This window comes from Amblyomma americanum, chromosome 7 (genome assembly GCF_052857255.1).
Source record: "Amblyomma americanum isolate KBUSLIRL-KWMA chromosome 7, ASM5285725v1, whole genome shotgun sequence".
Lineage (NCBI taxonomy): Eukaryota > Metazoa > Arthropoda > Arachnida > Ixodida > Ixodidae > Amblyomma > Amblyomma americanum.
In genome coordinates this window covers 67,736,705-67,752,045 of record NC_135503.1, presented here as the reverse complement: position 1 = coordinate 67,752,045, position 15,341 = coordinate 67,736,705, and the positions used below count along the sequence as shown (strand labels likewise).

At 49.1% G+C, this 15,341-nt stretch overlaps 1 protein-coding gene across 1 annotated transcript in view; it reads right to left on the bottom strand.

Moving 5' to 3' along the window:
- Window positions 1-15,341, bottom strand: part of LOC144099268 (sodium-coupled monocarboxylate transporter 2-like) — a 62,754-nt gene that overhangs the window by 17,667 nt on the left and 29,746 nt on the right. Inside the window, exons 8-13 of the mRNA XM_077632453.1 lie at window positions 12,523-12,663; window positions 10,895-11,024; window positions 8,524-8,612; window positions 6,810-6,919; window positions 6,650-6,717; window positions 6,190-6,276 (exon numbers count right to left, since the gene is read on the bottom strand). Coding sequence (XP_077488579.1) covers window positions 6,190-6,276; window positions 6,650-6,717; window positions 6,810-6,919; window positions 8,524-8,612; window positions 10,895-11,024; window positions 12,523-12,663 — 625 coding nt within the window. The remainder of the gene's footprint in view (window positions 1-6,189; window positions 6,277-6,649; window positions 6,718-6,809; window positions 6,920-8,523; window positions 8,613-10,894; window positions 11,025-12,522; window positions 12,664-15,341) is intronic.

Genomic DNA, 15,341 nt, shown 5'->3' with positions numbered 1-15,341 from the left:
CTCAGCAGCCCGCCGAGAAATTCACTAGCTATATTGAGGACGTGGTGGATCTTTGCAAGCGCGTGAACAGTGATATGTCCGAGGCTGAGAAGAAAAAAAATATGAAGGGTATCGATGATGCTTCTGGCCAAGCAGCCGGACACCGTGGCCTCCGTTATCAGTTTGTGCCAGAGAGCTCCGCAAGCAACGCGTCCTCACTCGCCCCACTGTACAGTATGCCGAGGCCCTGCCCGCTGATGCCGTGATCGCAGGAGGGCCGCAGCTCAGGCACGATATTCAGCAATTCATCAGAGAATAGAACGCACGTCAACTAGCGCTCATCCCTGGAGTTCGGGACCCCCCAGCGGCGCTGACTCCCACCCTTCAGCAGACGATCCGAGCCCAGGTCGCGGAGGCCCTGCCACCCCTGGCTCAGCAACCTGTGGATACCCCTCTTACGTACGCCGCCGTTCTCGCCAGACCGCCATCCCATCCCTTGGGCCCTTTTCAAGACGCCACTCAAGCGCCGCTGCCTTCGACGCCCCCGCCTGTTTTCTCGTATCGGGCTCGGGTGGCACAACTGTCGCCTCGCTTCGCGCCGGCAGTCTCTCACTGCGGTCGTCCGTGGCGTACTCGTGACAACAGGTCCGTTTGGTTTGCCTGCGGCTTCGCCGGCCATGTAGCCCGTCACTGCCGCAGTCGTCCTTCTTCGCCTGCTGACGTCCTGCCACCATCTGCGTATGGGTCTTACACGCAGCCGCACCGCGTACAAGCAGACCCTCTGCCTCCTGCCTTCTTCACCGACCGCCAGGCTGCCACCTCTCGCCGCTCCTCTTTGCCGTGGCGCCGTTCCATCTCCCCTATGCACCGTCGCGCCAGCCCTTACGCTGCGGAAAACTAATGCGCGCAGTTCCCGAGGGAAGAGCTGCGCCTCCTGGGATCTCTACAAGGCCTCTGATCTCACCAACAAACGTTATTGACGTTTTGTCGAAGGCGTTGCAACCTGTGCTCTCCTGGACACGGGGGCTGCTGTCTCAATTATGGATGCGAAATTTTGTCGAAAACTGAAGAAGGTTATGGCGCCATTTTCTGGAGTTTTTCTTCGCACTACTGCCGCCGAACAGGTCGAGCCACTCGTAACATGCACAGTACGAGCCGTTATTCAAGATGTCTTGTACATAATTTTATTCCTGGTCCTCTGCTCTTGCTCCCATGACGTAATTCTCGTGTGGGACTTTCTTTCGTGGATTGCGCCCGCGCCGAAGTTACCTTCTCTGCCCTGCCCAACGCCTCCCAGGCCGAACCGTCTCCTGAGTATCCGGCCAAAGTACATGTGTCTCACGGTCGAGCTCCCTGCATATTCCTCCGTCCTTGTATCCCTCTCGTGCGCCTCACCACGCGACCAACGCCCCGTCCCTGTACTCTTTACTCCCTCTGAGTTATTCCTTCGCCGCAAGAACACGCCGCTTCCATTCGCTGTTCTCACGGTGACCTATGGAAAGACAGACATGCTCGTCAGCAATCCCCTGGCATCTCCAGTGACCCTGATTCGTGGTGAATGCCTTGGGCGCGTCGAACAGGCTGAATTCCTCCAAGTCGTCGACGAACGCGAAACTGTTCTTGCTCCATCGCTGGACTCTCTTACTCCTGTTCCCCTGTTATCCCGACCGCCGTCTGACAACCTGTATAGCGCCGTGGATCAAGGTCTTAGTTCTACGTACCGTGAGCAGCTGTTATGCCGGTTGCACTAATTTTGATGATCGTTTGACGCATGCCAGTCTCCCCTCTGGCGTTCTTAGATGTCCACCATACCATCGATACTGGCTCCCATCCACCTCTGCGACAGCGCCCGTATCGCGTGTCAGCACTCAGCAACAGAGCGTGGAGTCATCACTGAGCAAGTGGACGACATGCTCGATCGCGGGATTATAAAGGCACAACTCTTGGTCATCCCCGGTCGTGCTAGTTCGAAAGAAAGATGGCTCCATAAGATCCTGTGTGGATTATCGCCGCCTGAACACAATAATTCTGAAAGATGTCTATCCTCTGCCGCTCATAGATGACACCCTCGATTGCCTACAAGGTGCTGAATTCTATTCGTCTCTGAATCTGCGTTCTGGATATTGGCAAATCCCCATGGCCGAATCCGAACGTGAACAAACTATTTTCGTGACGCCCGACGGGTTATACGAATTTAACGTCATGCCATTTGGCCCTTGCAATGCCCCCGCAACATTCGAACGCATGATGGATAACGTCTTGCGTGGCTTGCGCTGGAAGACGTTTCTTTGCTACCTCGACGACATCGTTGTTTTCTCGGCCGATTTCTCCACACATCTGACTCGCTTACGCCAAGTCTTGATCTGCCTCGCCGCCGTCAGCCTGCAATTAAATTTCAAGAAATGCCACTTCGGAGCTCGCCAACTTACCATACTCGGCTATGTCGTATCCAAAGCGGGCATCCTTCCGGATCCGGCAAAGCTTCGCGCGGTTTCGGACTTTCCAAAGCCGTCTACTCTCAAAGAACTGCGGAGTTGGCCTCTGTTCCTACTTTCGGCGCTTCATACGAAATTTCGCTACCATAATTTCGCCTCTGACGCGGCTTCAAGCCCAGATCTCTTTGTCCTCATGGTTCTCTGAGAACACCCCCCATCCTTCGTCATTGCGACCCTAACGCCCCGACAGAGATACACACGGATGCTAGCGGCGTGGGCATTGGTGCTGTGCTCGCCCAGCGAATACCTGGATTTCAAGAATACGTTGTCGCCTATGCGAGCCGCACGCTGTCCAAGGCCGAGATTAATTACTCCCTCACAGAACAAGAATTATTGGTCATTCTGTGGGCGATAACCAAATTTCGACCATACCTCTACGGTAACCCATTCGACGTAGTTGCCGATCATCAAGCTTTGTGCTGACTGTCGTCGTTGAAGGATCCATCGGATCGCCTTGGCCGTTGGGCTTGGCGCCTTCAGGAGTACGACATTCGAGTCGTCTACCGCTCCGGACGCAAGCATTCTGACGCTGACGCCTTCTTGCGGTCTCCGCTGCCTTCCAACACTGCGACCATCTCCAGCATTGGCTCCGTGCTGTCCTCGTTGCGCCCACCGAGCATGCTTGTGGAACAGCGTAAGGACGCCTGGATTACATCTCTCGTGCACCATCTGTCTGGGCGCCCTACGGCGGCAGCCTCTCGCTCCCTTCTGCGTCAAGCCCGTCACTTCACTTTGCATGAAGGTCTCCTCTATCGTCGTAATTACATGCCCGACGGTCGAAAATGGCTCCTCGTCATTCCTCGCCCACTACGAGCTGAAGTCTGTGCCTCTTTCCATGCCGACCCCCAGACTGCTCATGCTGGTGTTGTGAAAACCTACACTCGACTTCGACACCGGTACTACTGGCATGGTATGTACAGCTTTTACGCAAGTACATGTCTTGACTGCCAACGCCGTAAGTCCCCACCACAGCGCCTTTTTGGCCTGTCGCAGCTATTACCTTGCGCTGCCCGTCCCTTTGATCGCGTTGGCATCGACCTTTACGGGCCCTTGCCCTCTTCCCCTTCTGGTAACCGTTGAGTTATAGTCGCCATAGGCCATCTCACACGCTATGCTTAAACGGGCGGCTCTTCCGGCGGCTACTGCGCGAGATGTGGCTTTCTTCATTCTCCGTCAGCTCATTCTCCGCCATGGCGCCCCTCGTGAGCTTCTGAGCGACCGCGGCCGTGTGTTTTTATCAGAGGTTGTCCAGGAGCTCCTCGCAGAATGCCCCATCGTTCACAGAACCTGCACAGCGTACCATCCTCAGACCAACGGCCTCACCGAATGGTTTAACCGGACACTCGGTGACATGCTCACCATGTACATCAGTCCCGACCATTCTAACCGGGACCTCGTCCTTCCGTTCGTAAGCTACGCATATAATGCCGCCGTCCAGTCCACCACCGGATATTCTCCGTTCTTTCTTATTTACGGACGCGAATCGACAAGTATGCTAGACACAATTCTTCCCTACCATCCTGATGCATCCTACTGCGCGCCTGCTTCTGAAATTGCCAAGTATTCCGAGGAATGCCGCCAGCTCATCCGTTCGCTCACGTCCGATGATCAGAATCGAGAAAAAGAACGGCGAGATTCTGGTGGTCAAACCAACGTACCACTTCACTCCGGCTCACTTGTTTGGTTCTGGATCTCTGCTGCTCCCATGGCCTGTCGTCCACATTTCTCGCCAAATATCGCGGACCTTACCGTGTTCTGTATAAACCTTCCCTTGTGAACTGTCGTCGAACCATTGACACCCTTCTCTGACTTTCGCCACAGTGGCCGAGAAATGGTGCATATCAGTCACCTGAAGCCCTTCCATGACCCCGTAATGTGCACTACGCCTTGAGTCGCCAGGATGGCTCCGCGGTAGCGGCAGTGCTATCGCTGAGCCTGCGCTGCTGGCTGGCTCTAGAACAACCGCCGACGGCCAGAACAGCACCGTTCAGTGCCTGGTTCTTTCAGGGCCATAACCTCTTCTGCCTTCCAAGATGCTGCATTACACCTTATAACTAATCTATCCCACCGTTTGCATGCTTCACTACTGCTTCCGTTTAGCCTTACTAGACCTGTTCATGCTCTTCTGTGAACTTCTTGTGCAAGGTTATCCGTACTCATATACCTGCCTCTTCTGCCCCTGGTATCGGTTACCTTGTGTCAGAAGCACCGGATCAGCGGTATTGTATCAGCGGTGGCATTGATCATGAAGCCTGATTTATTAAGCCTCAAATTGAAAGCTGGTGTCACATCTGTTATCTCCACAAGGTGCTTACGGTACTTCGGCTCTCAGCTGAGTATACAGCATTTGAATGGATTAAGCCAGTGAGCTCTAGATCCACAACCATTTCGTGCAATTTCATATAGTGTAGCTTACGAGATAAGTTATGACCCTTCCTTGTAAATCCTTCGTTCATTGCATTGTATTATGCAAATGTTTGTGGGATGTGGATTATAGGGAAAAAGATGTTTCTGCGCGGTCGGCCAAAATAGGCCAATGAAAACCACACCGCCGTGGCGTGCCTTGCGTTCTCCACCTCTTGTAATCGATATAAGCTGACTGGCTAGCATTCATCATCATCACTCCGACTACGGCCACCGCAGGGCAAAGACCTCTCCCATTTCTCTCCAATTAACCCTGTCCTGTGCCAACTGCGGTCACCCTATTCCCTGCAAAATTCTTGATCTCATCCGCACACCCAACTTCTTGCCACCCCCTACTACGCTTGCCTTCTCTTGGAATCCACTCCGTTACCCTTAAGGACCAGCGGTTATGTTGCCTTCGCATTACAGGCTAGCAAAGCAACGCATAAATGCGCTTTTTTTTCTGCGAATACGTATCTCGCAAACTTTCGGCCATGGCTGTACGTACTTCCTTGCATGATTCTTGCCATTTTTATTCTGTAAGTCATGAGCGGTAGCAGTGAAAACGGGCAGCCCTGTTTCCAACACATCGTGAGCGCCAATTGTCGTCCCATTGGTCATCCCTCCCCGCGCGACTTGAGCTTTTATTCTGGTACAGGAGCCACGCATTCCAAGGGCATCGGGTGGCCAGCCGGAAACTCAACCGCTCTGCCACCTGGGTTACCGTGTGTGGAAACTGGGGACCCGGCATTCTGCAGCACCAAGTGCAACCGCTTCGTTTGCTTCCATGGGCGCGCCGGCGTTTTATGCCCGTTATCTCGTCGCGCGCTGAAATATTGACCCAGATGAGAATTTTGAAAAGAACTTACCTTTTACCACTCAGCCTTGCTCACCAAGCAAGGATAAAGCGCCCGGAGAACAAGTTTATTACCATGAAGCGCCCTCTAAACTCTATCGCTGGAGTTAATAGGCCATACTTTACTATTTTTGTAATATTTGGCTACGTTACGGTAACAAGTGTACTAAAAATTTGCCACTAAAGTGTCAAGGATGGCTCAGAGTTATTTTTGTGCTGGTGGCATCTACAGAGTCCGAAAATACAACTGTCTAGACTTCCGGGCTTTCGTGGAAACGGCGAAGCTTGCATTCGGTGCCACCCTAGCCTGCCTCTACCCGTATCCCCTATTTAACGTTGTCTTATCTAGTAGCATGCTAGCGCTTTCGCCAGTGAGTCATTTACAGACCTGTCCGCTTTCACGTTGTGTGATTCCGAGAGGGGTCGCGGGCATTTACCGGGTTTAGTTGCACTCACCTTTTTCTTGACGCAAGGGAAAAAAGTGCCCAGAACGAAGATAGCCAGCAGAGGACCGGATAGGGCACCCACCAGCGATGCGGAGGCCTGCGTTCGCGTAATCCATTGGGATGAGTTTGCCTACCCGAGCAATAGCTCATATTTCATGCATGCGTGTGTCTCCGCGAAAGATGCCATCTTTAAATGCATTGATGAGTCGAACTGTACTCGTGGCGCATGACAGACACATCATTCAATGAAGCATAAGCTGGGTTCAAGCTGGAGGCACAGCGCACGAAGGACGGGACTAAGAAAGGGACAAACACAGCACTGGATACGGTTTGGGTATCCAATTATCCAGCCACTAGACAGGAAAAGAGTTCTTTTACTTTATGAAAAAATAAACTATGATATGGTCCAGAAAATTTGGCTGCGCCTCGTTCTCTCAGTCGCGTTTAAGGAAAAAAGAATGCAAACTGACCTGTATGATAGACTCCATGGTACCAGTGAGAAAGGCGATGGATATGGACAACATGCCGTACGCTGCGGCTGCAATCGGAGAGCATAAATTGTAGTCACTGCTTCACCGCCATTCCAGAGGCTACAGATATACATGGCAGGTTGGGTTAGAAGAGACGTACCCATGGCCTTTGTGAGTCGGAGCGCGCCGGCATCGCTCATGGTGACCCGTGGTCGAACGAAGTCGTCCCACGTCACAGCTGCCAAGGCGTTGTAGCCCGATGAGAGGGTGCTGCAAGACAAAAAGAAAGAGGAATGTGAGTGATAAATTTCGTGCGAAATGAATGGTTTATTCGGGTTCAATGTCCTAAAGCGACTCAGGCTTTGAGGGACGCCGTAGTGAAGGGCTCCGGAATTTTCGACCACCTAGCGTTTTTGAACGTACACTGATATCGCACAGCACACGAGCCTCTAGAATTTCGCCTCCGCCGAAATTTGACCGCCACGGTCGAGATCGAACCCGCGTCTTTCGAGTCAGGAGCCGAGCGCCTTAACCACTGAGCCACCATGGCGGCTCATTATAAATAAAATGTACTTCCGAAGCGCTATATACACATGCCAGTAAACAACCGAAAACCTGCAATGTATCAAAACGAATCCGCAATGGTACAATTATTGGAAGCTCTGCGACACTGTGAGTGCCAGTTACACTCTGTGAAGGAAGAAGGAAGTGCGCGAAGTAGAAGTAAAGGAGACGCACGCGACAGTGGCCCTTCGCCTGTGCGTGAGGGACGGCGCTTGTCCAAATATTGGAGGCAGCAGCAGTAATTCAGCGCCAACAGAAACAGATTGTTCGAAAACCTCAAAAGCGTTAACCTCAAAGATGCCGTTGAAGACTGTGACACTGATAGCCTTCCTTCCTTTTTTACTTTCTACAAGCATCTAATGACAAACTGTCTAGCTGATATTATTTATGTCTTTGTGAAATGGAAGACATCTGCTCTGTTCTAGAAGAACCCCCAAATACTTCAGTCTTATTATTGCGACGTGAATCAGTTTCTGTACCATTCACACTTCTTTTGTGGGACACCTAGCATATAGGCTAAATTAGAAACATTTACAATACGGCGTACCACGATGCGTATGCCCAGGTAGTTCCTACAGGCCACTTGTAGACCAGCGATGGGCGCACCTAGAGTCACTAAATTTAGTGACTTTAGGCGCACCTATAAACGCCCCTTAGAGAGGTTGAACTAGGCAATGTGCATTATGCTAAAATCTTCTTTTAGAAGATTTAGAGCGATGATCTAGTGGTTTGAGCATCCGCCTCGCATGCAGGATGTGCGGGGTTCGGTCCCCACCTCAGCCGGGTACCCGCCGGTGACACAATGGATACAAGCGGACGCTTGGCCTGGTGCTCAGCTTCTTTAGGGTGAAATGCTTGGGAAATAAGTCTCCGACCACACTTTGGGAAAAGAAAAATACCTTGTGCCATGGCGCTCTTTGGCCCCAGATGCTCTTGTTCCAGAAAAAAATTATAATAATCATCATCTTATAGAACAGAGTTCACATCGAGATGCATAAGTCTTGCCTTGGGCGGTTGCCTAGCATCAGCAAAACTTGTAAATTGGTTCCACAGCTAATCACGCAAAACACCTTCGTCAGCCTGTTGTATAGCCGCTCAAGATTTAACTTCAAACAAAGCAGCACCAAGGACAGGACAGCCGAAGCAGGTGGGACCGAGGCTATCTTTGTCCCCTTTGCCATTCTCTCCGTCGTTCGCGCTTTTTTCCCGCGAAGTATGTATCAGCTTAGATTGAGAGCGCTTTGATTTATCTTCGTAGTGTTCACTCTTAACGTGCGCTGTACGCAGAGGCTGTAGTCGTGAAAACCCACCTGAGGGAGCCGCTGAAGACAGAGGCCACGAGGAGACCGCTCAGTCCTGGATAGTTCCGCAACAGGTCTTGCACGATGTACGGCATCAGCTGGAATCAGAGCGAAGATTGATCATTTGTAGAGAGGAAGTTATATTTTCATTAAGCAACGTGTTATTTGTGGGCCCTGGCCCCTTTACGAACCGCCATTTCCTTTGGGAAGAGTTCCTGCAACAGTGCGAAGATTTCTCCCTCCCTGTTCAGTCTCCAATGACAAAGAGCAGAATGGGAAAAAAAATTTGGCCCCGTGGTTTTAGAATCCGCCTCGCATGTGGGACGTGCGGGGTTTCCCGCCGATGATACAATGTGTGCAAGCTTTCTCCTGGAATGGTGCTCGGCTTCATTAAGGTGAAGTACTTGGGAAATGGGTCTTTCACCCCACCTTCAGTCGACGAAAAAAAGAACAAAACAAATAGGCCACAATGGACTTCACCGCATAAGGCGGATTTGGCTCCTTTGCGGATAGACTTCAATCGAGGGAGGGGTGAGGTTAACCAAACGACCTTTTCCAATCGCTTAACGTCAGCAGTGCCAAGGCCCAGGCCAGGGGAAATCTTGTACTCATTAGAAAAGCGGTAGGCACCCGGCGGCCTTGGTTAAGTTTCCTTTTCTATTTGCCGCAGTTTCAGGTGACAATAATGCCAATGACTAACATGAATGCGTGCTTTGTGCCACATTTTTTAAAGATCCCCCTCTCACTTCTTACCTTTGCCTCTGTATTCTGTGTCCTAAGGAGTGATAAAGTGGGCTCCTATTTCTGAGGGAGAAATTACCAATGACATAAAAGGAGAAAGAATTGGGAAAGAATCGCTACGAAATACGACCCGTTGATATTTATTTGTGTTTAGTTGTAAGTATAATGTGGATTGCAGATGTGTTTTTTTTGTGCCTGTGTGTGTGGTGAAGGGTGAGGGCGGGGCAAACTGACGAGGAAGTTTTCGAGCTTCATGAAAAGTGGACTGTAGGGGCCTGATGAAAAGATGGGGAATGCCAGGTTACTACTTTCGGGGTTAGGTGTGCATGTCGCATAGGGTGTGCAAGCGTACTGCTGCTCCAGACATTAGACAGTTATAGCTTTGTACAATGTCGTAGTTGCGCTTTAATTAAAGTACACCTGGCAGCGCACGAGTGGGCGCCACCGAGTGTACAGGTATAGCTCTTATATGAAATAGAGCAATGCGTTTTCACACATGAAAGAAGTGTCATGTTAGTCCTTTACTAAAGTTGAAAATGTCTGATGGGACTTTTATAGAAAAGCTCTTTAGAACAAAGGGAAAAGTCTGGTTTTTATTCGTACTGTAGGAGCAATCCTAAGTTGAATGCGGATACTGTGCTCTGTTTCATGGTGGAGTTTCCTGCGCATTATAAAAGTAAAATGCAGCTGCTGCAGCATTTGTCATTGCGATGTGCTGCTAGCTCCGTATTAACTTTAGTCGAAGCCGGACGTTCCAGTTCCAGTGCGAAATTAAGCGTGGCATTCGAATTCAAACACTGCGCGTGCAGTTGTTGTTGACGAGAAATTTGAGCTTTTCACCTGCCGGAATCGACAAAGGGAGTAGTCTGTAGCGCACTAGCCACAACGTCAGCAGGGGCTGATTATTACACCCTAAACACGAGCAAGCCTATATGGAAGTAAAAAGGGAGTAAGTCAGTGCACTCCCTTTCAAGGGCAGGGCATGCTGCCAAGTTCTGGGGTAGATTTCAATCCCTAATATACGAATGCTTAGTCTTGGAAACGGAGGCATTTTTCCCACCATAAAGTATGGTAACTAGATGCGGTTAGCAATAGAAAGACGCTTTTAAACGCGGCGCCAGAGTTCTCGAGGTTAGCAGATTAATGTTGAAACCTCAGTTAAAATGTTTGCAACTGTCAGGACTTCGAATCTTTTGAAAATGACATTTGTTTCCAATGACAGCCTTAAGTATCGCGTACTTTTGCTATGGAAATATACCCCTGAACTTGGTCATCATAAGGAAGTGCGGTAGAAGAAAGTTTGCGCCCCTTTTCTTGGGTTGAGGACGAGCACGAGCATGCCGGCACGAGCACGAGACGCGCGCCAGCCGCCGCGAGCCGCTCGCAGCCAAGCCAAGCCACGCAGACGCCTAGCCACTGCATGTGCCTACTGCCTACAACACCTTTTACTCCAATATAGGCTTATTCGTGTTCAGAGTGTTCAAAAAGTAATTATATCTCAGGGAAGTTAACTTGCAGTCTTTCATTCATGTTGCCCACGAGGAGGATGTGCCGGCTGTGGTGGTTGCCACAGGGCATGCTGTGAGAGCTGAACCCCAAATTTGTTTTAGGATTCGTTTAATGAAGCAATTTCCTTTACCTGGTCCGCCTTGTCGATGTCGCCTGTGAGCCTCGGGTCGCACTCCCCGTACACTGCGTAGATGATCAGTCCCGAGAGCACGGACATCAGCAGCGTGATAGCGACGCCAGGAATGTTCAGCAACAGAGCCCTGCGCGTGTTGGTGTTAAAGCACCATTCATATGTACACGGTATTGTATCAATTCCGGAAATAAGAAGTATGCATACCTAAAGTTTCTGGACAAGCACTTTTTTTTCAACCGGAAGTTGTTTTCTATTGCAATTTTTTCGCATATTGTAAGACTGCACCATAACAATCAATATATCCGCACATCCGACCTCGGGACGCTTGTAGCTTTTTGCTATTTCAAGTCAAAAACACTTCAAGGTGGCTTTCTATGCCAGTCTTAATTACTCGGTGCTAGAAAAGGACAAACTTTAAAAGCAAGATTCGGCCACGCATTGGAGGGTTTCGCCACTCGCGCCACCATTGCGTTCATAACATTATCTTGCTGTATTCCACAGCTACCTCACAGTTATTGTCAAAACCCTCATCCTATTGGTTTTCTTTGGTAGCCTTAACCACTCGGTTTGAGCGCAAGGTGAATTTAAAAGCAAAATTTTGCTACGCATCGGAAGGTTTGACGATTCCTATCAATATGCTCTTAACACTATCTTACTTTTGTGAACTGACTATGTGTGCAGTGAAATCACTATCTAGATTTGTGAATAATGCTGCCGTACAGGAGCCGAATCGTGATTCAATCTCTTCTTTTGGTCGGTGTCTTCCATTTTCGTCACTAATTTACAATGTTGCATAGTTCCTCCCAATTAAAGAATGACGCCCCAGAAAGCAGGACTTGCAGTAAATACAGTTCTGAAAGAAGTTAGAGCGTTGCTTTGTTTTGACTCAGCGTGCTTCGTGGTCGCTGAGAGGCATATATTTAGGTATATGCACACTAGACTCTCTATTTGTAATAGGAAATCACTATTTAAAGCTGTACGGGTGGGGGATGAAGGTTTCTTGTACGTAATTAGAATTACACTGCACTTATTTATTGGAAAATGTTAGCTCGGTAATGCCTTCGGCCGTGAGCACACCTTTCCTTAATCGAGTTCAACAAAAGCGTTTTCCAATTTCACGCCTTTGGAGATTCAGAACTTTTGAGGGCTCGTTTCTTTGCAAAAGGCAGGTCTGAAGTCCATGAAAAATTGAAGAATTCAGTAATAGTATAAATGTAATGCCTAATTAGAGCAGTTAACTGGGTCTTTGTTAATGTGACAATTTTTTAGAGATGTTGCACTTGTTGATAGTGGCTCACGCGGAGCTAACTACGTTGTTCAGGGTAAAGTATTTGCATGAATAGATGGCTCAATAGATTGTTTCGAGCGCAATAAGCTTTCTGACTACATTAAAAAAAGGACTACTGTGGCAGTGGTTTATGCGTTGCAACAAACAGTCCCGAGTTTCAAGACACCTAGATGCAGCGCAGTCTGCTTCTTCGCCGTTACGCGGTGTGTTCTACGCGTCCTGACTTTTTTCCGGGGTTGAGATTCGCATAATTTAGAGGTTCGCGGTTTTGAGGAACCTCGTTTCTGCGCGATAGCAAAAATTATCGTGAGAGGTAAGCGTGTGGGCGTCTACCAACCTGCGTGCTCGCCTGAGCGATTTCATGCTGGAGTAGCGCTGCACTTGCGTCTGGCTGGCGCAGTAGGCGCTCATCCACCCGATAGTCCAGCCCAGCACCACGTTCCACGTGGTGTACGTGTCGTACAGGCTCGTGCTGAAGCTGCAGAGACGCGTGGAATTCAGGCACATCGAAGTGTCCGGGACACAAATGTAAAGAAGTACATTTCATTTTGTCTCGTTTTCTGCTGGTCATTCTGGCCGTCTAAGGTCGGGAACGCATTTCTGTCGCCAGTCAACTTAATTTGTACCACGTGGTCAGCGCGTCAAGTGAGTTTGTTCTCACAGTGAAATCTTATAATTGAGGTATCACGGGACCCGCCGCGGTGGCTCAGTGGTTAGGGCGCTCGACTACTGATCCGGAGTTCCCGGGTTCAAACCCGACCGCGGCGGCTGCGTTTTTATGGAGGAAAAACGCTAAGGCGCCCGTGTGCTGTGCGATGTCAGTGCACGTTAAAGATCCCCAGGTGGTCGAAATTATTCCGGAGCCCTCCAATACGGCACCTCTCTCTTCCTTTCTTCTTTCACTTCCTCCTTTATCCCTTCCCTTACGGCGCGGTTGAGGTGGCCAACGATATATGAGACAGATACTGCGCATTTCCTTTCCTTAAAAACCAATTATTATTATTATTATTATTATTATTATTATTATTATTATTATTATTATTATTATTATTATTATTATTATTATTATTATTATTATATTATCACGGGACAGGTGGAAATGTCCGAATTAATCGAGATGTGGAACTATTAGGCGGAACAAAAAAAACACAACAAAGTGTCCGACATCAACAGAGTATTACTGCTTCAGGAACAACAAATTAAAAAATCTGCAATCGTTGACTGCTTCGTGAGAGAAATTTGCTTGGCCACAGCCATTTTTCGCAGGTCTGCCAAGTGCTGCACAGCGCCCACACTGCCTGATGAACCAACCATACGTTCTCAAGAGCACGAAGGGCATCAACAGCCTGCCCGCCCCAAACGCACACATCGCGAGAAAAAAAAGCGCACCTTGAGTAAACGCACACGACGTAATATAATACGATTACAGGCACCGAGATAGCGTTAGCTGTCTTGTGATCACGGTGAAAAGAAGTCATATAAGAGCTGGCATATTAGAGTGGGTGCTGTAACCTTCGGCATTGTTATTGCGCTACTCAAGGTTTACACAGACAAGAATGACACATACAGATAGGGCGCAAACTATCCACTGATTTTATTGGGTGGGAAATTCATTTTGTATGAATTGTTAAGATGAAAAGACAAAAGACAGTGCTGTAACCACTGGACCATCGCAGCGGTACTCTAGTGGTTAGCGCATCCGCCTCGTATACGGAAAGCGCGAGGTGGTGCCCGAAGGTGTGGGAAGTGCTTTTATGTATGCTTTGTTTACTTTTCTTTTCTCCGCTATGTGAGTAAAGTTGAATTTTGTACCGTGTTTGTATAGCGACGTTTCCTCCGCGTACAGTTTGTTTGGGGTCTCAGACCCAGTCAGGGGCAAGGAAGCACCTTTTGTCTGCGACCCTTTAGTTTCTTATACAAGGAAACTAAGAACACAAGTAAAGAATAAAAAATAAAAGGCACTGAAAGGGAGGTGCTTTTTTTTTACTCGTGGGCACCTATAGTTGCACCCCCCCCCCCCACCCCCCACCGGAGTGTTCTCCCTCCCTCAGGAGCAGGGGGGCTATGCGGAGGGCGCCGCCGATGCCAAAGTTTTGAAGATGAGGTAACGGCTAGACGCTGTGATACAAAATAGCGAAGCACAGCAGAAAAAAAAAACAAATAAAATGCACACCTCGTTTTACCCTCCCTACTGACTATCATAGTTACAATTGGACACCGGCGCGACTCGTGGTATAGTGGTCAGACTTCTAAGTCATTCGGTCACCATCATCATCACCCCATCTCCACCACCCTGTGCACACAAAAATCCACTTCAAGCCTGAATTTGCCAAAGCACGGCCAAATTCCACCGAATTCACGTGAGTTACGCCAAAGAACTGCTCATACGTCTGCCGGGGCCGAGCTTCTTTTGGAATTGACGAGGCTTTACTGTACTTGCTCTGTAGCCTCAGAGCCTCTACATCTATGAAATGATCGTGAAACGAACAAGCGTTTAAATGTTGCCATATAATAAATAATAATAGCACTCGAAAAGCGAGAAAACAATTTCCAGAGCAATTAAAAAAACGAGCACCGCCTCGCAGGTGATTGCATTGCGAAGGGTTTAATGAAACAATTTTTAAATTTCGATCGATACAGGTCTAGAAATATGTTCAACCACATCCTTAGCTCAGTGGCTATGGCTTTGTGCCCCTTAGCATAACGATGCAGGTTTGACACAGGCTTACAGATGCCTTCTACATTTACAATTGATATTCAGGAATATAGCTGGAGCGTTCGATGGCGACTGCAATTGGAAACATCCTGTTTTGAAATAAGCGACTTCGACCGCTCTTCTGAGTAAGCATCAGCACCTTTGTTCGATAATGGACTCAGTGATTATTATTTTGTCTCTCTTTATGCTTTTACCAGACTTAACGCCTACCAAGGGTGTAGGAGATTTGAGCTTCAGCATTGCCAAAGTCTTCAGCCGCCGCGGTTTCCAACACCGAGCCCTCACCTCCTCAAATGAGGATACCTTCGCTTGCACAACACAGGGGAGTGGTGAACCGCACAACGCGCTCCGCAGCAGCGCACGCACGCACTTAAGTTGCTGATCACCGCTAGGGTATCACGTGCAACTCACGAGGAAGGGTCACTGCCCCGTTGCCGTGA